The sequence below is a fragment of the Chionomys nivalis genome, chromosome 18, assembly GCF_950005125.1.
Source record: "Chionomys nivalis chromosome 18, mChiNiv1.1, whole genome shotgun sequence".
Lineage (NCBI taxonomy): Eukaryota > Metazoa > Chordata > Mammalia > Rodentia > Cricetidae > Chionomys > Chionomys nivalis.
Window position 1 is genome coordinate 34,719,710 of NC_080103.1, and position 23,660 is coordinate 34,743,369.

The 23,660-nt window shown below is 43.8% G+C and overlaps 1 protein-coding gene across 1 annotated transcript in view; it reads left to right on the forward strand.

Annotated features, from left to right (window-relative positions):
• Sec24d (SEC24 homolog D, COPII coat complex component) overlaps positions 1-20,762 on the forward strand; it is an 83,419-nt gene extending 62,657 nt beyond the window's left edge. The window contains exons 14-23 of the mRNA XM_057793339.1: positions 5,366-5,482; positions 6,140-6,310; positions 9,450-9,546; positions 9,667-9,812; positions 10,867-11,005; positions 11,834-11,952; positions 15,995-16,174; positions 17,804-17,995; positions 19,043-19,132; positions 19,953-20,762. Coding sequence (XP_057649322.1) covers positions 5,366-5,482; positions 6,140-6,310; positions 9,450-9,546; positions 9,667-9,812; positions 10,867-11,005; positions 11,834-11,952; positions 15,995-16,174; positions 17,804-17,995; positions 19,043-19,132; positions 19,953-20,093 — 1,392 coding nt within the window. The 3' untranslated portion in view covers positions 20,094-20,762. The remainder of the gene's footprint in view (positions 1-5,365; positions 5,483-6,139; positions 6,311-9,449; positions 9,547-9,666; positions 9,813-10,866; positions 11,006-11,833; positions 11,953-15,994; positions 16,175-17,803; positions 17,996-19,042; positions 19,133-19,952) is intronic.
• The last annotated feature ends 2,898 nt before the right edge of the window (positions 20,763-23,660 follow it).

Below are 23,660 nucleotides of genomic sequence, written 5' to 3' on the forward strand. Positions count from 1 at the left end.
GTGGTGGTATAGGGCTGAGCTTAGGAACTGAACCCACACGAATGGGTTCATCTATTTCTGTAGCCTGACCCTAGCAGCTGATTCTGGTCTAGGTTTTCTGATGTCTGAGTGTTCAGGTGTGGTACAGGAGCATTTGCTCATGGTGTTGTCAATGTCTTCAGCTGTCAGAATAATGGGCCATTTAATATAAATCTAGCAATAGATTTCATATCCCAAATGATTAGAGTCCCCCCCGCAACTGAAAGCCCTCATTGATCAACAGAAAGCCTTGGCAATTATGATATTCCATATCACAAAGAAACTAAAATCCTGACTGCTCCTTTTCATTTTGAAAAGGTTTGCTGTATTGTCAGTGATGTTCTCCAGTGGGAAGTCCGTTAGTAAATCTCCTTGCACATCATAAGTCGTAAAGGACTGTAAGCGTCGTTCTGCTTTAAACCAAGGCTGGAAGTGATGTTTTAAATATGTGCTTACATCTGAGGGGCATGAGGAGTGAGTGGTGACAAGCTATTCTTTGTCTAAAATTTGATGTCAATCGTGACAAATCATTGTCAATAATAATAATAATAATAATAATAATAATAATAATATACTTTGACGTTGCTTCTGTGGTGCTTGGTGTAGCAGGAAGCCTTCCCTGCCATTCATTCATGACAGTCTGATTCCTGTCATTCATGTCTTTATAGCTTTTGCATTATGTTTTTGTTTACAAGTTTATTGTTATATTTTTATTAATATATTAATCCTTGAAGTTTACAAAAACTGTCTTAGTGTTGCTTATCTTTGCTGTGAGGCAACAGACGACCAAAGCAACTTAGCAAGGAAAGGATTTATTTGGGCTACATGTCTGTATCACTGTCTATCCTCAAAGGAAGTCGGGGTAGGGACTCCAACAGGGCAGGAACCTAGAGGCAGGAGCTGGTGCTGAAGCCATGGAGAGGCACGACTTACTGGCTTGCTCTTCGTGCTTGCTCAGCCAGCTTCCTTATAGAACCCAGGACCACCTGCCCAGGGATGACACCACCCACAATGAGCTGGGCCCTCCCCTATCAGTCACTAATTAAGAAAATGCCTGTAGCCTGATCTCATGGAGGCATCCTCTCAATTGAGGTTCCCTCTTTTCAGATAACTCTAGGTTGTATCAAGTTGATGTAAACTAGCCAGCACAAAAGTGTTGATGTTTTAAAATGATTAAAAAAAAAAAAACCCTACTATCTAAGCATAGCAGTTCAGAAGAACTTCATGAATACAGAGTCAGGTCCCGGGTAGCTGAAAATGAGACTTAAATGTGTATAGTTTACACAAGAAGCCTCTAAAATTCTCACCTGTAGCCTTCCCTACTGGGACACAAGCTAACACGTTTGAGAATATACAATGGAGAAACAGCATTGAGGAGGCTTCTTCATTCATTCATTCATTCATTCAATCATTCATTCATTATTCTCAACCAATAAGAAAAATCATTCAGTGCTTGTGTTTTTCAAGCAGTCTAGACTGTCCTATGCCTAGGTTTTCTGAAGTGTTGCAGGGGAGATTTAATTCTCTATCATAAGACACAATTCTTCTGGTAGCAAAAGAGGATGTAGGGAGGCCAGGGGTAACTTGGGAAAGTCCAGGACTGTTACAGGAGGAGCGGGCCTGCTTTTCCTCCCAGCCACCTGGCTAGCTTAACCCTGAAATAACCACACGGAAATTGTATTAATTAAATCACTGCCTGGCCCATTAGCTCTATCCTCTTATTTGCTAACCCTCACATCTTGATTAACCCATTTCTATTAAATCTGTGTATCACCACGTGACTGTGGCTTACTGGCAAGATTCTAACCTACGTCTGTCTCAGGCCAGAGATTCATGTCGTCTGCCTGTCTGTCCTTCTTCCCAGCATTCAGTTCTGTCTACTCCACTTATCTAAGTGCTATCAAAAGGCCAAGGCAGTTTCTTTATTCAACCAATGAAAGCAACACATAAACAGAAGGCCCTCCTACACCACAGGACTGTGGTTTGGTCAGTAGCTCAGGATATTGTCTACAGAGGGCAGAGTTGCAATCCCAGCACTATGGACAGGGAGCAGAAACAGGCTCCTAACATTGAGATCAGGACCTGTCCCTGGCACTCAACTGGCTTTCAGGGTGGGGGAGGGGGGCTGAATTACCTTGCCCATCCTTGATGCAGGGGGAGGAGCTCAGTTCTGCTTCTGCTTGATGTGCTATGCTTTGTGCAAGCCCATGGGAGGCCTGCCCCTCTCTGATAGAGATGGAGGAGGAGTGGATGGGAAGCCAGGTGGATGAGAAGTGGTTAGGGTAGGGTGTGGGGGAGGGACTGGGAGGAGAGGTGGGAGGGAAACCGTGGTTTGTAAAATAATAAAAAATGTTAATTTAAATAAATTATTTAAAAAGGAAGAAAAGGGGGACATGTTTTACTGTGAAGCCTTTCAGAACTTTTCTTTCTACCAGATACCAAATAAAAGCTTTATATGTATATATACATATATATAATTATATATGCTACTAATTATATAATTATTATATACCACTAATATATATTATATGCCAATTGTATGTATATGTGTATAGGTAATTCACATATTATAGAACTATTATTAAGAAACTTCTTAAAGCAAACAGAACAGACCTAAATTAGAAAAAAAAAAGCCATGTAAATTTGTCCCAAAGGCAAACGGTGACAGTTTGGGGATGTTGGTGGCAGTCCTGTTCATGTTCCCTGGAAATACTGGACTAAAAACCTTATGCTTTTCCGTTGTGCTGTGTCCACAGCATTTCCCAATCTCAGCCTCTTGTTTCCTCCTATGTAGTAACAGCTGTGTTTCCTTCAGACTCTGACACACGCACAAACCAATTACATGCCGATTGCTGACAAAGTCATTTATCTAAGTAACTTGATACATAAACTTCTGTGTGAGAATTGGACTAAAGGGGTGCTAGAGAGACGGTCCTGTGGTTAACTTGCTGCTTTTGCAGAGGACCCACAATTGCCTGTAACTCCAGTGTGCCTTCTCCTGGCCTCTATGGATACTGTATACACACGATGTGCTTAAATACATGCAGGCAAAACTTTCAAACACAGAAGATAAAAATAAGTAAATCTTAAAAAAAAAAGAGTTGGGCAAAAAACTAGACTTGCATGGGTGTCAATGGTTATTCCTTGGGACAAGGTTTCTCCTAAACCTGAAGCTTGCCAATTCTGGCTAGTCTTCTCTGTTTCTCCCAGTTGAATGCTGGGATTCCAGGCACCCAACATGCCTGCCAGTTTTGTATGTGGAAGCTGGGGATGTGTACTCAGGTCCTCACGCTTGAATGGTGAGCACTTTGTGCTCTGAGCCATCCGCCCAGCCCCAGCCGCTTCATGTTTTTACAATGCTGAGTTTCTTAGTGGGCTCTGAGTAGGGCCTTGTCATTCCTTTAACCAGACAATTAAGTATGTTTATTATGACTAACCGAACCATCGAAGTCTTCTAGCTCTTGTGTTCTGTGCTTACTCTGTCATGTATGGTTTGCATGAAGCTGAGAGGAGCTAAGTGCTTATCCTAAAGTCACAGAGCTAACACAATGGCTAAGACTCTAACCCCGTGGGAACTAGGACCTGTGATCTTTGGAGTAAAAGTTTCAGCACTCCTGTGACTAGACCACGTCCAGAAGGGCACAGAGAACATTGATAGTGAATTCTCTAGGAACTGGGCGGCTCAGACGAGAAACATTTTACTTTATATTTCTGAGAGCTGATGTGTGACTGAGAAATATTTTTAGTTTGCTTCAATTAACACAGGAAGTCTCCATATGATGTGATTTTCACTTTCCTTTATATAGTAAAAGACAAGATGTGGTCTGGGAAGCAGGAAACAGAAGGGGAGGGTCATTTAAATTTGAGGGAAAATGTGGTGGTGGTGACCATTCAGACACAAATGCAGGGTATTGCTTTTTGTGGCAGTTTTAATGCTGAAGAACATTTTAATTAAGCCTACTGAAAATAAGTAGGCAGTTTGCAAATGCTTTGTTGACTTTCACTCACTGTGGAGAGTGCTGAATGCATCCTGTCTCTTCTGCATGCACCCCTTCTTCCCCATCTCCGGTATCTGTTCTGCTAGCATGTCATATACATGTATGGCTTTCGGTGTATATGAAACACAGGAGCCAAAAATGAAAGAAAACTTGTTGTTTTTTTTTGAGTCTGGCTTATTTAACTTAATATAATAATCCCCATTTGCATCTATTTCCCAGCAAATAATTTTATTCCACTTAATAGCTGACTAAAATTCCATGTGTCTAGGTGCTACATGCCCTTTGTCACCTTCTGAGGAACACCTAGACAGATTCCATTACTTGACCGCTGTGAACAGTGCTATCATAAACATGGGTTTGCAGGTCTTACTGTGCTGTGTGGACTCAGGGGACTTTGTATATATATATCTTTGTGTATATATATATATATATATATATATATATATATATGTATATCTTTGTATATATATATATCTAGAAGTACTGTATCTTTGTCATCGGGCGAGACAATGTCACATAAAAAAAAGAAAGAAACTAACCCTTAGTATTGTTTCGTTGAGAGTGAGCCTGTTGGATTAGACGAGTTCTGACCTGATGGGGAAAGGCCATCCTCTTTACGCATTGAACAGCGCAGCAAATAGGAACTTAAGTCTTAGTCTTCTATAGACTAAGCGAGCATATTGCTTTTTGGCCCTACAGACCCTGAAGAGCACACAATACCATAACCACATGTTATTGATCTATACTCATGTATTCTTTTTTTAAACCCCTTTAGGTTGATTTCAATGCCTCTCTGCCTCCAGTGAATGATCTTAGATGTAGCCACCACATCTTACCCGCCCCCCCCCCCACACACTGTTTTAAGTTAGGGCATGAATGGGTCACTAGGGAGAAACAGAGAACATGTTATATCAGGAAGTTCAAAATGTAGAAAAATCAGTTACATTGTTTTTTTCCCAAAGGTCAGTTAACTGAGTATACAGTGTATAAGCAGAACGAATGCCCCATGATAAATGGTCTACAAGCACATCATTAACTTGGCTCCAGATTAGGTGAAAGTTTGGTTTGCAGAAGCAACCTACTAACAGTATTGCTTGGAAAGCTCCTTCCCACAGTCTGCTGGTTCTGCAGTTACTGGAGGGCCCTCCACACTGTTTTCCATTCTGATTGGCTGGTGGACTCTTTTCTAGAGACTTGCAAGAGGTCCCTTTTGTCCCCCGCCTCGACTGTAGTTTGTTCTTCATTTTCATCCTTACCTTCCTGACTGCAGTGAGGTAGGATTTTCATACATTTCTGATTCTCTTAAAAATAAAGCCACAACAACCAGACATTTTGTGTGTTGCTTTTAGGCAGCAGAGTGCCCTGGGAAGCTTTTCATCTTCCATTCCTCCTTGCCTACTGCAGAAGCGCCGGGAAAACTCAAGAACAGAGATGACAAAAAGCTGGTTAACACAGACAAAGAGAAGGTACCTGGGAGCGGTTACTCTTTGAAGCGTCTGTTGAAGCGTTATTAAAAGGGGTCCCATCCTCCATGAGTATTCGGAACTGAAAACTGCTAGGGGGTTTCGTATCGCCAGAGAGGCTGACAGCTGGCGAGTCTGCACCGAAACATCTTCCGTGTGTAACCTGTGTCAGATGAGAATTTTAGAGAAACGGAAGGGAGGGCTTGCAGGAGGAAGAAAGTGGGGAGGGAAGGCGGTTGCTCTGTGACCTCATTCTCCTAAGAAAGAGACACCAGTCGTGAAGCCAAGGTCAGATGCTGAAAAGAAGCCGTCATTCAAGTCCGAGATGGTGTGGCAGCCGGGAACAATCTCTGGTGATGGAAGATGGGTGTGGCTGAGGTACACACCCCTCAGTCACTCAGCACCATCCAATCCACAGAGTTGCATCCAGGCCTACAGGCTGAGGATGGGAGCAGGGACAGCCCCATTGGGGTGTTAGAGTATCAGATAACCTAAAAGAAACCAACTATTTCATTTCATTAGCGTGGTCCACTTAACTGGAGGTAGAAATTCCGTATTTTTCCCCATTTAAAATGTCCAATTAAAAAAATTAATAGAAACTTAAATTTTAATAAAAAAAATACTGTATAGCTTTTCATTTCTTCCATCTTTTTTCCTCAGATGCTTTTCCAGCCCCAAACAACTGTCTATGAATCTCTGGCCAAGGACTGTGTGGCCAATAGCTGCTCGGTGACTCTCTTTCTCTTCCCCAGTCAGTATTCGGATGTGGCTTCCTTGGGGCTGGTCCCCCTGCTCACGGGAGGAACCCTTTACAAGTACAATGGATTTCAGGTAACTGGTGAGCTATCTGTGTGTCCGTGTTTCCTCCTGACTGAATTTTGAATATTTCCTTAAGATGTACTTTGTCTCTGTGCTTCTCCCCCGACCCCTCTGGTGTGCATGGGGGGCGGGGCATGTGTGTGTCACTGAGAGTTTCTGATGGTCAGGAAGGACTTTGAGGAGTTGGTTCTCCTTCCAGTTGGGGTAGAGTCTTCCTTGTTTCTGCATGTGTAGTGTGCACTGCCCTAGGCTAGCTTGCCCAGCGAGCTTTCTGGGAGTTCTACTCTGCCTCCTGTGTTGCCGTAGGAGTTCTGAGATTATAACTTTGAGCTACCAATACCTATTGATTGTTTGTTTGTGTTTTTGCATGTGGTCAGGACCAAACTCAGGTCATTAGACTCACACAATAAGTGGTTTTGTTGTTTTGTTTTGTTTTTCGGGTCCTTTGAGACAGGGTTTCTCTGTAGTTTTGGAGCCTGTCTTGGTACTAGCTCTGTAGACCAGGTTGACCTTGAACTCCCAGAGATCCGCCTGCCTCTGCCGCAGGAGTGCTAGGATTAAAGGTGTCTGTTACCACTGCCCGGCCACTTCAAGTGTTCTTAAGGCTTGAGCCATCTCCCCAGCCCAGTTTCAGTTTGATGGTTTAAGAAAGTTGCATTGTGAGCCGGGCGGTGATGGCGCACGCCTTTGATCCCAGCACTTGGGAGGCAGAGGCAGGTGGATCTCTGTGAGTTCGAGACCAGCCTGGTCTACAAGAGCTAGTTCCAGGACAGGCTCCAAAACCACAGAGAAACCCTGTCTCGAAAAACAAAAAAAAAAAAAAAAAAAAAAGAAAGTTGCATTGTGGACAACTAGCATAGCAAAAGTAAATTCGAATGACATAAAACTGTGTGTGTTTGATTGGCCTCCTACTGATTTTAGCTCACACATCGCACTCATACCGCCCCAGAGTTGAATATTAATGTGGGCTTTGCTGTGGGGGAAAGTATACTTTACATAATAGACAACTAAGATAATGTTTGAAAATGTAACTGCATGCTTGTTTTAATTTGTTGAACTATGAGGCAGGTTCAGTTCATCACCTCTTCTCTTCCACATTGGACTAATGTGCCTCCCCTGAATTAGGCAAAGGCATACGCCCCAGTTTAGGACAGGCTTCTCTTGGTGCCTCGAAGTCTTACTGTATTTAGGCACAGAGAATGGGTGTGGCCCCAGGAGTGCCCAGGCCAGGCCACTGATGTTCTTGCTCCACAGGGCAACTGGTCACAGAGGGCTGTTCTCCTAACAGAAGACAAATGCTCACGCTGCTTAGCTTAGGGGTGGATAAACAGCACCCAGTTACGTATTTGTATGGGAAGTTAAGTAAGAGACTTAGGGAGGCCAAAAACTGAAAATGAAATGCATTTTTTAAAAAGCTTAAGACTCCTTGAAGACTTCAGGATAAACATATGTCATTGCAGGTAACCTAGAACATAAACCCTTAATAATGGTAAAATCCAGACACTCCTCTGGTCACAGTTGAGGCCCGCTGTGACTGTTTCAGGCCATTCTCTAGTGAGGGAATACATTTGCTCAGAAACCTCCATCTTCCATTCCTTGCTAACGAAGTCCTGGCGGATGGTCCTGGGGTCCCACATGGGTGGGGCTCTCTTCATTAGAGTGACTTAGGTGCACTGTGACCAAGGGTCGTGTTGGCAAGAGGCATCGGACTTCACCTTGTTGATTCCATTCCCTTAGTAGTGCGCTAGTTCTGTGTAGTGTTTGATAAAAGTCCTAAGTTGTTTGTCAGTACACCAAAGTTTATTATTGATTCCGTTGACGGTTTTAAAAAAGAAGTGGTGTCAAGATCCCATAGAAGCTGTCTGCACTGTCAGAAGATAGAACATTTTATAATCAGCGTTAGTGTTAATTCGCGTCAGCTTTTGTGTACATTGTTGAAGACAGAATCATATTAGCATCTCCTTCTCAGCTTTAAAGTAAAAATTTTAATAGTGTCTTCCATTAAATAATATTGCCAGGTGAAAATGATGGCCAGGAAGAGAGTCGGGCACCTGGTGTGTGTGCAATGTCCATAGTCGGGCACCTGGTGTGTGTGCAGTGTCCATAGTCGGGCACCTGGTGTATGTGCAGTGTCCATAGTCGGGCACCTGGTGTGTGTGCAGTGTCCATAGTCGGGCACCTGGTGTGTGTGCAGTGTCCATAGTCGGGCACCTGGTGTGTGTGCAGTGTCCATAGTCGGGCACCTGGTGTGTGTGCAGTGTCCAGAGTCGGGCACCTGGTGTGTGTGCAGTGTCCATAGTCGGGCACCTGGTGTGTGTGCAGTGTCCAGAGTCGGGCACCTGGTGTGTGTGCAGTGTCTTTTATGAGGACTGTCTGTGGTGTGCCTGTTTCCTTTCCTCTTCTCTTCTCTTTGTTCTGCGGATTGGGGATGGAAATCTTGTGTGTGTGTCTCTGTGTGTGTGCCTCCCCACTGCCTCTCAAGCAGCAATGATGAGAATCTCATAAAGACTTTTCTTACCTGGCCAGATACACATCATTGACTGCTGCCTCTCAGCTAGGTAGTGTTCTAGGTGAGCCTCAGCTCCTTACTGCATGCTTGTGTGTTCCATTAATACTGCTTAGGTGTGGGATGTCAACAACTTTCATAAATACAGTTTAAAAGAGTAGCTATGAAGTCCAAGGGACTTCATATGTTAAACACTGAATCGCTTCCCATGTCTAACACTAATCCCCTGAGTGAATCGCTTATGCTATTTCTCCACTTTCAAAATAAAATTAATAAGTGATCTTCCCGCCCAAATGTTATGGAGATGAAAAAAATAGATAAGGAACTTATCTATTTATTTAGGAACTTAACTTTGAGTCACTGCCCAAAGGTTATGTATTTCATAAGATTATATATGTACATCATTCTCATCAATTTAGACCGTGAAACCCAATATGGACAGGTTCAGAGAACCACCATATAGGGCTGCCCATGCATGCTTCAGTATTGCCAGGGCACAAATTTCAATTTCATGTATGTATATAAGACATACATATAAGTGTGCTAAGTCAAAATATAAAAATTATTTTAAAGTCAGTTTAAAGTAATGTTACTTGAAGTCCTTTACTGCCACCTGGTGGCCACTGATCACATTTTGTGTTTTAGGTAAATTTGGATAGCCAGCAGTTTCTGAATGACCTCCGAAATGATATTGAAAAGAAAATAGGCTTCGATGCCATCATGAGGGTTCGTACCAGCACAGGTAACTACCATTTACATCACTTCACGTCCCTACTGCAGAATTATTTTCTCTCTAAGTAACCGCAAAACAAAGAACGGCGAAGTTCAAATAAGCAAATGCTCCTTTCTTCCGGTCCTTTAGGTTTCAGAGCCACCGATTTCTTTGGAGGCATATTTATGAACAACACCACGGATGTAGAAATGGCAGCCATCGACTGTGATAAGGCCGTGACTGTAGAGTTCAAGCATGATGACAAACTCAGTGAGGACGCTGGAGCCTTGATCCAGGTGCCGCCAAATGTGCCACTCTCTTCATAGAGAAATCGACTCTCCTTCTCGACGCAGGAGTCCTTAATGCACTCTTGTGTGACTCACCCATAGATTGATATATATATATATATATATTCTGCTTCACGCGACATGGCAGTGATTAGCCCAGCAAACCGATGTGAAGCGTCGGACATCAGCAAACTGGTCCCCGTGAAGTGTCTGTGTCCAAGGTTCTTGCAGTCATATGACCCCACCCTAATGAGTTCCTTTTAGTTAATTCACCCTCTACAGGTGCTACCTCCACGCTCTTCCCTAAGGAAGAGCATATCTGTTGGCATCCGGTACCAGATGGTCAGCCCTGAAAACATACATATGTAACATTATATGGACTGAACAGGTTGTATTTAGGAATAAAGAACATATACCGCCGGGCGGTGGTGGCACACACCTTTAATCCCAGCACTCGGGAGGCAGAGGCAGGCGGATCTCTGTGAGTTCGAGACCAGCCTGGTCTACAAGAGCTAGTTCCAGGACAGGCTCCAAAACCACAGAGAAACCCCCCCCCCAAAAAAAGAACATATACATACAATAACCATTAGTGAGATAAGAGGCCATTAGTGAATTTGAAGGAAGGTGTGGAGGGATATATGGGAGGATTTTAAGAGAGGAAAGGTAGCCGGGCGATGGTGGCGCACGCCTTTAATCCCAGAACTCGGGAGGCAGAGGCAGGCGGATCTCTGTGAGTTTGAGACCAGCCTGGTCTACAGAGCTAGTTCCAGGACAGGCTCCAAAGCCACAGAGAAACCCTGTCTCGAAAAACCAAAAAAAAAAAAAAAAAAAAAAAAGAGAGAGGAAAGGTAAGGGAGAAATGTTGTAATTCTATTAATCTCAAAAATAAAAAAAAAAATAAAGGCCCTACCTCCAAGTGAAGTCATTTTCTAAGGTGCTGGGGGTTAGAGCTTCAGCGTACAGGTGCTGCAGTTTAGCCTCTATCCTACACATGCAAATAGGATTAGGTTAGCTTGTCTGGACCTGGTCCAGTAATGCCCATGCCTCAATGTTGCTTCTGCAGTGTGCTGTGCTCTACACGACCATTGGCGGTCAGCGAAGACTCCGGATTCACAATCTCGCCTTAAACTGCAGCACCCAGCTGGCAGACCTTTACAAGAGCTGCGAAACAGATGCCCTTATCAACTTCTTTGCCAAGTCAGGTAACATCTTGCTAACATCATAGCTCAGTGATTCAGTGATTCAGTTGAGACTCACTGGGTGACCAGGCAGAAGCTGGAAAACACTTCTTGTACTATGGTGGTACAAGAACCAGTAAAGTCAGCTGCGGGGGAGTGGCACGCACCTTTAATCCCAGCACTCGGGAGGCAGAGGCAGGTGGATCTCTATGAGTTCGAGGCCAGCCTGGTCTACAGAACTAGTTCCAGGACAGGTCCCAAAGCTACAGAGAAATCCTCTCTCGAAAAATAAAAACAAACCAGAAGAACCAGTTAAGTCAAGGGTTGAAGAATGGCCAGCGCCCACCAGCTGTAGTGGGTGAGACAAGACTCTCCAGGGCCACAGATCTGCCTTGAGTTTCCTTGCTAGTAAAGGGTATAAGGTGAAATTTAGGAGTGTGTGAATGTGCCATCTAGCACCAGTGACTTGCACCAATGTTGGTTATCTGTGCCGTGATCACAGAGAAGCAGGATGGATGCTTTCTCTGGCTTCCCTTCTGAAAGTCTGTACTTAAGGTATGGAGGAGAGCATTTCAGCCTGCAGACAAACAACAGGCTGGCCTGTCTTTTCTGTGTATAGAACTCTATTTCTAGTAGTCTCAGGATAAATCTGGGTCGATGTAACCCTTCGCTGTAATTAGACCAATGTCTTCCGTTGCCTGGATCATCCTATGTACTCAGAAGAGGGCCATTAGCAAGAACACCATCCTTGTTTGGTTGTCTCAAGATAACAGCAACTTGTTCTTTGTTATTATGAAGAGATCAGTTTCTAAAGCTTTCACGTCCTTTCTGTTTGTGGTTTTGTGCTCCTAGCTTTTAAAGCAGTTTTGAACCAGCCTCTGAAGGTCATCCGGGAAATTCTAGTTAATCAGACTGCCCATATGCTGGCGTGTTACCGGAAGCACTGTGCCAGTCCGTCTGCAGCAAGCCAGGTGAGTTCCTTGCTGGGCTGAGCAGCCAGCATGTGCAGAGCGAGTGTGTGCAGCTGCTGCAGCCAGCATGTGCAGAGAGAGTGTGTGCAGCTGCTGCAGCCAGCATGTGCAGAGAGAGTGTGTGCAGCTGCTGCAGCCAGCACATGCAGAGCGAGTGTGCACAGCTGCTGCAGCCAGATGCTCTGAAGGAGAGCATGCAAGCAAGGAAACTGAGGATGCAGCTGGGGTGGGAGGGGACCATGACAATGGGAGTATGTGCCTTTGTAGCCAACATCAAAAGAGAAACCTGGGCTTAACAAAGTGCCTGAACCAAAAATGTGACAGTCACGATTACATTGTTTATAACAGAGGAATGTCATAATATTGCAGGATTCTCTTTTGTACATAGACCTAGATGTTATATTATGAAATGTACGTGCTTAAGTAGACTAGGAATATAAATAATGTTGCCATGAACTGATGACAGTAGTAACAATGGCTCTTTAAAAATTAAATATAATTTATAACATAAATGATGGAATTATTTTCATTTAAAAGTTGCATATTGAGACATGGTCTCACTATGTAGACCTGACTGGCCTGCAACTCTCTGTGTAGATCAGGCTCTCCTTGAATGAGTGGCAATCCTTCTGCCTCTGCTTACACATTATTAATAGAATCACTTCAAAACAATTGTCTTTGTCCATCATCTAAGTAATTTGAAATTTAAGGTAAACCTTACTTAGAAAGGCTTGTGTCTTCTGGTTCACATTCTCCCTGTGTCTATGAAGTTAGATGTCAGTTTTCATGGCTATATACTGAATATACTATATTCATAGCTATATAGAATATAACTATAGGATTCTGATTTAAAAAGAACGCAGTGAGCAACTCGTAGGGCATTTTTCTAATCCATTCATTGTTGAAGTGGCTACTCACCTTGGAGGAAGCTGTAGGCAGGAAGAGAACACCCACAAATCCTGCATCTAGATTCACAACTGAGTAAGGAAGGAAAACAAGACAAGCATTTGTTACCCTGCCCTTTTCAGGAAAGTTCCCCTTTGTGCTGCTTGAAGTGATTAGTCAAATATTCTTTTACCTTCTGTGTTGGCAGTTGTTCCAAGAACTGTTGAGTCAATATGGCTGCTTATTTATCATTGTTATTCAGGATATTTTTGCGTTAGTAGACTCAAGTTTCAACACTATTGCAGAAGCCAGGTGTAGTGGCATAGGCCTGTAATCCCTGCACTCTGAGGGGGAGGAAACAGGATCAGGTGTTGAAGGTTGAAGCCTATGTGAGTTCTATGAGGCCCTGTCTCCTAAAACAAAAACAAAACAAAACAAAAAAACAGAAGGGAGGGAGGGAGGGAGGGAGGGAGGGAGGGAGGGAGGGAGGGAGAGTGAGAGTGAGAGAGAGAGAGAGGGAAGGAGGGAGGTGGTCGGGGGAAGAGAGGCAGGCAAATTTGGGAAGTATGCTTATTTGAGTCATGTGAGCCCACCACGTGCATGTGGAACTCAGCTTGAATGGAGGTCAATTATGAGCACTCTGTACCCACCTTCTCTACTTGTCTGGGATTTCTGGAAGATTCTCTTTCCACCCTGGTGTGTCTCAGCTTTCGAAGGATCAGTGGATGTGCAGCTGGCATAGCCAGCGCCTTCTCCTCAAGGTTATTCACTAATATTAAAATGATTGCCTTTAAAGACCCTAAGTGAAGAAACAATCTGTTGCCTATTTAAGGGGAAAAGTAAGGCTTCTGGTGCAAAAGGAGAATCGTGTCTACACTAGAGCAACTCTTCATGGCATAAACATTGTAGGACAAGCTATGGTGATTCTTGTTTTATTCAGGGCGATAATAGAAACGATATCTGCTCTTAAAATGAGATTTTTCTTTCTCCACTTGAACTTTCATTTGCACCCTGCAACCACCAATGAAGGGAGGGCCCTAATGCTCCCATCACCTTCCACACCCCACCTCTGAGCACAGGTGCACGGAGGACCAAGCCTTCAGTACTGAGTCTACAGGATACTTTGCAAATCCAGAGCCCAACACCAAGCTAGACCATCAAGAGATGTACTTTGGTTGTATAATTGACCTGAGTGGACTACTTTTGCTCAATGACCAAAGGCAAGAGAAACCACTTAGGGGGACAAAATTTAGGGAGATACCACTCTGACTCAGTTGCTCAGCCATGAGAGTACTCAGAAGAATGTTCTAGTAAATGTACAGGTTTGTATAAGTAGGGCTAGTTATCTTTCTGAAATCGAATCAGCCACTCATATTATTCGGGAGTAAAATCCTCCTCAAAAGGCAGAGCTGTGGCTGGAGAGATGACTCAGCAGTTAAGAACGCTTGTTACTCTTGTGGAGGACTGAGTTTGATCCCCAGCACCCACATGGTGGCTCACAACCTCTGTGACTCCAGTTCGAGGGGATCCTACACCCTCTTCTGACCTCCGAGGGCACTCGGTATTCATGTACTGCACAGACAGACATTTGAGCAAAACATTCACTCACATAAAATAGTAAATCTGTTACTTAAAATGCCGCTGAAGTCCTTTTTTAAAACAATAAAAAAGGCAAGGCAAAGGCTTTAACTGCAAAATTTCCAGTGTTTTTGTTTATTACTGCTCTGTCATTAGAAAGTGCAAAGAATTTTCCAAACTTGGTCGAACCAGACCTTCATGAATTTTGGCTCACCCTAACCAGTACCTTTTCTCTTCAAGGTAATTTAATTATGGAGGAGCCAGGGAACTTTAGTGGAGATTTTACAGCAATGACCTGGGATATATTTTCTTTTTGACATCAAACATATGGAGTAAATCTTTCCTCCTGCTTTCCCTCATTCTAACAACTTCTCCCCATCGGCTTTCATTCTTGCTCCTTCTGGTTTCTTCCCCGGGTCCCATGTAACCCAGCCTCTTTAGAGTTGTCATAAATGCCAAGCTTACTCCTTTGTGGCACTTAAAATGATGGATATATAAGGCTACCTTACTATTCCTGGTAAACTTGAAGCGATCAACGATATTTCAAGATCTTTTAAAGGTACATGTGCACTTCTGTTTGTGAGGATCTTCTCATACTGTGCTATAAACTGTGTAGAAATGGCGCTGGGGTTACTGGCTCTGTGACTTGACCATATTCCAGTTCCTTCATCTTCCACCCATTTTCCTTGACTGATAAAGTAATCCAGTATCTGAAGTAGACACTGGGAAGGGCTTCCCACTAGAGGGACAAACTATACTGAGAAGAGTGTCCCTTGCGGAAAATCATACATTCTTTGACTCTGGTGCCTTGAAATGAGATCAGAAAGCACACCTTTAATCCCAGCACTCAGGAGGCAGAGGCAGGTGGATTTCCGTGAGTTCAAGGCCAGCCTGGTCTACAGAGAGGGTTGCAGGACAGCCAGGGCTACACAGTGAAACCCTGTCTCAAAAACCAAACCAAGAGAGAGATCAGAGGTTGAGCTGAATTAAATGGCCAAGTAGAACATTCTAGAACATTCTGGGATGCGCTTTCCTAAATCAGTTAGTGAGTTTGTCCTTTACACCCCTTACCTAGAAGATCATGTGAAGACACTTCTGATATGAAGGGGTATGAGGTGGAAGATGAGACTAAATATCCTCAGCGTCCCGAGGGAAAATTTCTTGTCATTGTGGATTCTGATAATGTATATTATGATAAGACAGCTAGCTAAAGGTCTGGGAAGATTCCTGTCAGTAAAGTGCTTGCCTCAGAAGTATGAAAGACCCTACCTTCAGTCTCCAGAGCCCACATAAAAATCCTGGACACAGTAGAGGGACGGATCTCAGTGCTGGAGAAGCAGATGTAGGACAGCAGGGTTCCCAGGGCTCACCAGTTAGCCAGTCTGCCTAACTGGTGAGACTTTGGAAGAAGGCCTTTCTTCCTGATAAGATACCTGGAGTTGTCTTCAGGCCTGCACACACGCACACATACACACACACACACACGCACGCACACACACACACACACACGCACACACAGGTATAAAAAGAGAAAGCTAAAACTAGGACAGGCTCATGAAGCAAATGTTTTCTTTTTCAGCTTATACTGCCCGACTCCATGAAAGTATTGCCTGTGTACATGAACTGTTTGTTAAAAAACTGCGTGCTGCTCAGTAGACCGGAGCTCTCCACTGACGAGCGGGCATACCAACGGCAGCTGGTCATGACCATGGGCGTGGCTGACTCTCAGCTCTTCTTCTATCCACAGCTCCTGCCAATAGTAAGCGTGCGCTGACTGTGTGTTCCCTAGAGCCGCTTGGGAGGGAAATTCAGTCAAAACTTGCAGTCTGGGCTCATAGCAGAAGCCCTTTGAGGAGGTTGCATGGGCTCAGTGTGCTTGGGGAAGGATGTGAGGAGTCCGGATTGCTCAGATCACTTTCCTGTCTGTGACAGCCTCAAACTGGTAATAATCAATTACGTAGGCACTCTTAGGAGTCTGTAAACAGTTTGCCTGCCCCTCATACACATGTGCTGGGGGAGTCTCGCAAAGGCGTGAATGATCTGTTTTCAGCTAGTGTGTGGCTGTTTAAGAGTGCCCACACTTATCCAGACTGGCATTTCTCAAATGCAGTCAGGGACTTGAGATGGGCACACACTTGAAGACACCTGTGCCATGCAATAGCCCAGCTGCCCTTGTCCTCGATGGTTCACATGGCAATGCATTCCATCTCGTTGAGGTGTTGGTATCATCTTGAATGCCCCACACTCTGCCTGTACTCTTTCCCTCATATGGAAAAGGCTGGTAGGTTGTATGCAACGTCTCCTTAGTCTTAGCGGCGACAAACAGCGGCGGCTTAGCGGCTACAAACAGCGGCGGCTTAGCGGTGGTGCACTAATTGTGTTAGATGCGAGGGTAAGGAATTATTATTTCAAATGATTGATTCTCACATAAACTTGGATTGTCAGCAATGGGTGGGCCAAAGAGACTAGAAGCTAGAGCCTCTGGGAAGCTTCTCTCTTGCCTTCATTCCCTCCTTTAGTGGTCCTTGTGTTCTGTGATGTAGACGCCATTTATTCTCTAATGGCCGCACATCCCTGTCTTCAGATATGTAGCAGGCATTGGAAGGCTTCTCCCACCACCCTCCCGCTCCTGCCTTCATGCTGTCCTGGCCATCCTCACTGTTTGCTCTACTGTACCGACTGTCAGCAAACAGGCCAGCTCTCCCAGGGTATCCACAGTGTGACCCCTTTTGTTCATTATTTGCTATCAAACATAACCATCACTGTCCTTCCTTGTTCCCACCATTTTCTCTCCATTCTGCTTGCAGCTCCGAGGTCAGGGCAGAGTGAGACATCACCCATCTCTTCTCTCATCAGGCCAGTCCAGGACAGCTCTGGCCCAGTGCTGGCCCTTCTCTGCCCCTTTCTATAGGAGACTCTCATTTCACGCCAGCTGCGCACATCTCTTTGCCAATCCTCAAACACCCTAGCCAGGATCCTGTCTCAGGACCTTTGCATAAGCTTCCCTCTGTGTCTGGAATGCTCTTCCTTAGGTTTCTCCAGGCCCAGCTCCTCACTCTTCCTCACCTCCTCAGGTAGCTTTACTCAAAATTTACCTCTGCCAGAGAAGCCTTCCTAGCTACCTTGCCCTCAGCAATGACCCCTTATGCTACTGACTGACTGTTTGCTTTTCACCCAGCTTTTAACACCATCTGCAGTTATGTATATTTTTATTTATTTTATGTCATTTGTCTTCCTCCAAAGGCCATTAGCTGCACAAGGCAGAGGTTCTTGTCTCCACCAAGTAGGTTTCAATTAACTGTGTGCTGTAAGGGAGGACGGGGAAGAGAAAGGAAACGAGGAGAGGGCAAGAGCCGAGTTCCCAAGTCTCCTGACTTTGCCCCAACAGCACACATTGGACTTAAAGAGCACAGTGCTGCCTGCCGCCGTTCGCTGCTCCGAGGCCCGACTCTCCGAAGACGGAGTATTCCTGCTGGCTAATGGTCTGAACATGTTCTTATGGCTCGGAGTGAGTAGCCCACCAGAGCTGATTCAAGGAATATTTAATGTACCATCGCTTGCACATATCAACACAGATTTGGTAGGTATTTTTCAGTTTTGGTGATAAAATAGAGATGTAAATTCTTAAAATTTATGTGCAACTTTATGGTACATTGAAGAAAACCAGTGTGTGTTTATACAATTCTATATGTGAATCATATTCTGATGAATAAAAATTAGAAATTGTAAAATAATTTACTGAAGTGTTAAACTAAACATGGCTTCAACAGAAACTGATAATACAGAGGGCTGGAGAGATGGCTCAGGGGTTAAGGATGCTTGCTGTTCCAGCAGAGCACCCGGGTTCAGTTCCCAGCCCTCACATCAGGTATCTTATAGCTGCCCGCAACTCCAGCTCTAGGGGATTTGACATCCTCTTCTGGCCTCCATGGGCACCCGCAAAAATGTGCCATATGCAGACAGACACACACATCATCCACTGACAAAACTTCCAGACTCCTGCTGTCTACCAGTGGCTGTTCGCTATATGGACTTTAAAACCCACTGTTCTGTTTCATTCTGGGACACATGGGTGAGGTTGATGCTGTAGCATTATGCTCCTGATGAGCTAGCAAAGCCAGGGGCAGGTTCTTACAAAACAGAGTCGTGGAAGTTTAAGAGGTAGCATTTCCTTGGGGATTCAGCACTTGCTGGTTACTTTAATGTTGGAGCTTAGCAGTATTTCCCCCAAAAGGTAAAGGGATACAGGCATCCTCTTCTCTCCCACCATAGTCTTGAAAGGGTTTAATCACCTTTCTGAGAGATGTTCCAAAACTACCCTCTGCATGAAACACTCCTGTTACTGCATTGCAGTGAAGACCTGTATTTCCGAAAGAGATAATTGGTTCGTTGGTGGAAATGTGTGCTAATAAAAATGAGTAGTTTATAGTTCAGTTTCCCCCATTTTCAGGTAAATGAACTGAGCCACTAAATGGTCTCTGTAGCATCAGTGGGATGGTTTTAGCAGGCTGGTGATCTCGAAGGTCTCTGTAGCATTAGCAGGATGGCTTTAGCAGGCTGGTGGTCTCTATTGCTTTTGCTATTCTAAGTGTCTCAAGTCATACTGAAATTGTGCTCTTACCTGCAGACATCGCTGCCTGAGGTGGGAAGTCCGCACTCTCAACAACTCAGAATGATAATGAATAATATCCAGCAGAAGAAGCCATACTCAATGAAGGTAAAAGGAGATCTCTGCCTTTAAGTGTTTATTTCATCAAAAATCTTTTCAGTGCATATTCTATAGTTATATCTTTTCTTTGATAGGAAATTTCCACCTCTGAATATGTCTATATACTTAATAGGCACAAGCATAAAAATAGACAACTTTGACCGCGGGTTATCTTACTAGATAGCAACTTAGTGGTCATGATGTCTTCCTTGTGGTGTCCAAACAACTGCTGTCACAACAGCCTTTGAAGAAGCTTTCCTTGGTGCCTAATGTTATATACTCATAGAAACACCATTCAGAACATTTGTAAAGTGCATTTTCCTGTATCTGAAAAATTGTAATTATAGTTACTCTCAGCCATTTTATTATTTCCTCTTTGGAATAAAATCATGTCTTCAACCCAAGAAGGTCGGACTTTGTTGCCAAGTCCAAGCTGCTTGTACCCAGCTATGTGCTGGGGTCTCCTGGACTTGGAGCTGTCCAGTGGGGAAACTGTGTAGTACTGGAGCTGGAGAGGGGCACATACTGCTTGTCTAGAAGACCCAAATTTCGTTCCCAGCACCCATACTGGGTGACTCAATGACGCCTGAAACTCTGGCTCCGGGGGATCCGGACTCTCTGGGAACCTGCACTGATTTGTACATTTACACACACACACACACACACACACACACACACACACACACGCACACACATGCACACCTTTCAAAAACCTGACATCATCATCCAGGCCTCACACCCCTACTGTGTTTGGTAGAATTGAATCAAAGGCAATCGCTGGACCATGTGCAGAATGTGTATCTAACCGGCTGTTGTTGGGTTTTCCTAGCTCATCATCGTGAAGCAGCGAGAGCAGCGGGAGATGGGTTTCCGCCAGTTCCTGGTGGAAGACAAAGGACTCTATGGAGGTTCATCTTACGTGGATTTCCTCTGCTGTGTCCACAAGGAGATCTGTCAGCTGCTGAACTAAGTGCCCTCCTCTCCCACCGAGTTTGCATTTCTGAGGAGACGGTCTCCGACTTGGTGCCTAATTTCCCCAATGACAGTAGGCTAGTTTTAATTTCTTGATCATTTTCAGGATAGCTTGCCAAGACAGCACACAGACCTTCAGCTTTGGTGCTCGGGTAGTAAGCCCGTGGAGTGTGGTACCATAAAGGGAACAGTCTATTTCCGGCTGTCGAGCTTCTCATTTCTAAAGCTGACAGTCTGCATTTCATGAATACATAGTTTACAGAACCATTCACTGTCTCAATTTCCTTTCTTTGTGCTAGATATATAAATTATTTTTCAAACTGTATAGATTCATGGTTTAAAAAAATGGTCTTGGTTCCTCTCTCTTTTGCCATGAGAGGAAAAGGACTTCATTTTTACTTTATACTTAATGTTTTTAAAACTCCATGACTACATTGAACAGATTTTTTTTTTCAACTTAAGATCTGCACAGCAGACTTTAAAAAACCCTGTAATCTGTCTGGTAGAACAATTCATGTTCTCCTTTTTTCATAATTATATATTGTCTGTTTAAAATATTTTCCAGTTTTGTCTATAAACGGTATCTATATTCTTAATGGTTCTTTGTACAATTTTGATGGTTTCTACCTGTATATAATGGATCTTAACCAATATCAATAAATTTCTTCATGTACTCTGGCTGTTTTTCATGTCTTGAAAATTTAAAAAGAAATACGGGTAGCACTAAAAGTAAAATCTTTTACTTTTTAAAATGGCAAAAACTCGCAAACTGGATGGTTTACTGAGAATAAGTCTGGATAACAAATTATCTTTGTAAAGGTTCAATTGTATTCAGCTGTCAGAAACACTTCTTGAGAAAGGCATTTACAAGTTCTTAACTACGACATGTCTGGCAGAGCTGCTTGTACCCGGGGGCCTCTGCTCTTGGCTCCTTATGTTACGTCTCCTTCAATGCACACAGTAATAAATAGTTCTCTTACACCTAGGAGAATGGCTTTGAATGGCACTGTTCATGTGTGCCTTCCTCAACTCCATCAAAGACAGGATACGTGATAATTGCTGCATCACAGAGGGGTACACATACCTCCCCAGATCTCTGCTGTCTTCTGACCATTTCCATGCTCGCTCCCTGCAGTGAACCTTGATGGCTTCTTTTACATATGAAGACAGCTTTGCAGCAGCTCATTTCTAGGTTGGTGGATGCCATGAACTGAGAATAACGGATACATACGCGGACCTAGTAAAATGCCCCTATGCTAGCCGACTAGTGGGATGTTCAGATTGACTTTGGTGAGTTAACAAGAGCTGAAGATCCAAAACTAAAATAATAATGGAGATGTTTATGAAAAGCAGGTTAAGAAACTTAAAGGAGTTTGTCATGAAGAAAGCAAATGTGGACTCTGTGCAGAAGCAGCAGAGGGACTTAAGGACCATGCTGCAGCCCAGCAGGGTGACTAAGGACTAACAAGGACTTACTGCTTCCAATAGCTATGACATCAAGGTAAATAAGAAACCTTTCTGTATCTCAGTTCCTTATTCATTTGCTAGCCCCTGTCATCCTCTCCTTTCCTTCTCAGGCATTCTACTGTCCCTTTATTCACAATGCAGGCTACCCTTTTTATTTAGGCCATCATTAAATAGACATTTGATTAAACCACTATTCTTTATAAATTTAAATAAAGAGCAAGCAAATTTGTCTCTGTCCAAGTCCTCTGAAAGATGGCAATTCAGTGAAAACTACTTGATCCCTCGACCTCAGAGATAATACTCTCACGACAGAAAAAAGCATCGGTGGGGCAGAAGAGATCTTCAAAGAGGCTATTAGAAATATCCTGGGGGACTGGAGAGATGGCTTAGGGGTTAGGAGCTCTGGCTGCTCGTGCACCCCCAGGGTGGTTATGACATCCATAACTCCAGTTCCAGGAGATCCTCCACAGGCACCATGAGTGGCGCACATCTATTTATGTAGACAAAAATCTAAACTCGAGACCACGGCATTTATTAGGGACTCTGTGCTACTCCAATTTCTTAGGAGCGGAAGAAAACAATGAAGGGAAAAAGCGAGTTAAAACAAATCTTCTATGTGTTTAAAATTTAGATAAGATGTGCCTAAAAGATCAATTATTCTAACGTGCAACAAACTCCTAACCTGCTTCGGTTCTGCGGTGTATACTTGGGTCTGTGTGCATTCTACACTGTGAAACTTTGAGGACTCGGAGCCCATCTCAAGTTGGGAGAGAATCTACCTCATCTTATTTCTGCTGTTGATAAGCACCTTCAGTTGGAAGGGAGATCTGTAACACATACATATGGTGATCACTTGAACATTCTGCTTAGCTCTAGAGAAAATGTTTATTGGAAAAGTTGTCCAAATTATTTTGACCAAAGTTTTTTTCTCTGTGCAATATCACCAACCACGTTCATACCTGAGTAGATCACATGCAGCAGCAGCATGGTCATCCAGAGAGTGAGTTTGCTGAAGAAATGTTATAGAAAGTCCTAGACTTATAGCTTCAAGACTGACTGTGTAGACTTGAGACTCAAGCTAAGTTTCAGACTCTAATCAATAAATGTAAAGGACAGGAAGGTGATAAATGTCTACATGAACCCTGATCTTACAGCATTTTATGTATTTTGTTTTGTTGGTGGTGTGTTTGGTATACTTAAGACTGAGCCCAGGGCCTTAACATTTCTCTACTCTGGGCCTCCAGCATGCTTTAAAATAAGCTGCTATAACTAATCAGGATGTGTAAATCAGCAATTAAGATGGTATAAAAACATAGCTAGACTCGCTCCTAGTGACAGCTCTAACAATCTCACCTCTGTCCACAGGTGACCTTAAGTGTGAGTAATTCGTGGCCCTAATGTAGCTTTAGCAGAATGGGCCTATGTGGTTTAAGTTTCTCCATCCACACAAGGCTCAAAAGGTAGCTCCCCTGTTCACCAGAGCTACAGAGTCCATACAGCCACTGCAGTATGGACCTTGCCTAACTCTGAATATGTGAACTGCCTCCTTCACACTTCCAGGCTGTCAGCTTTACCCTTCACAACCAAGCTGTTTTACTCCTGACCACCATCTCCATAAGCTGCCCTAACAGAAGAGGAAGCAGCTTTGCTTGGGTACAGCACTCTCCACTCTGTAACTGTAGGCACTATCCAACTACTTCACTGTAGAGCATAAAGCCTAAGCACTTTGGGCCTCCTACTCCTCATCTTTTGAAATAAAAGACTGGAAGAACAGCTCCTGCTGTAAATGAGCACTACTTTGGCCACACCACCTGGAGCTGAGTGCTGTCATGCCAGGCACACTGCTCTGGAAACTTTAAATAGAAAAACATAAAGCTGTGTCACAACTTTTACAGTCGAGGAACAACTGAAGCAACTAAAACTGTTTTCAGAGAACTTTGTGATACTATGAACTCACAAATATCCACTGCCCCTGCCGTTCAAGTACTAGGATTAAAGCTGGTACTGTAAATGGATGAATTCTAATTGTTACCTTCTTTCCTCAACCAACTTTACTCCTACAGTTTTTCTACATAAGATGAGCTGTGGGTCTAAGTTC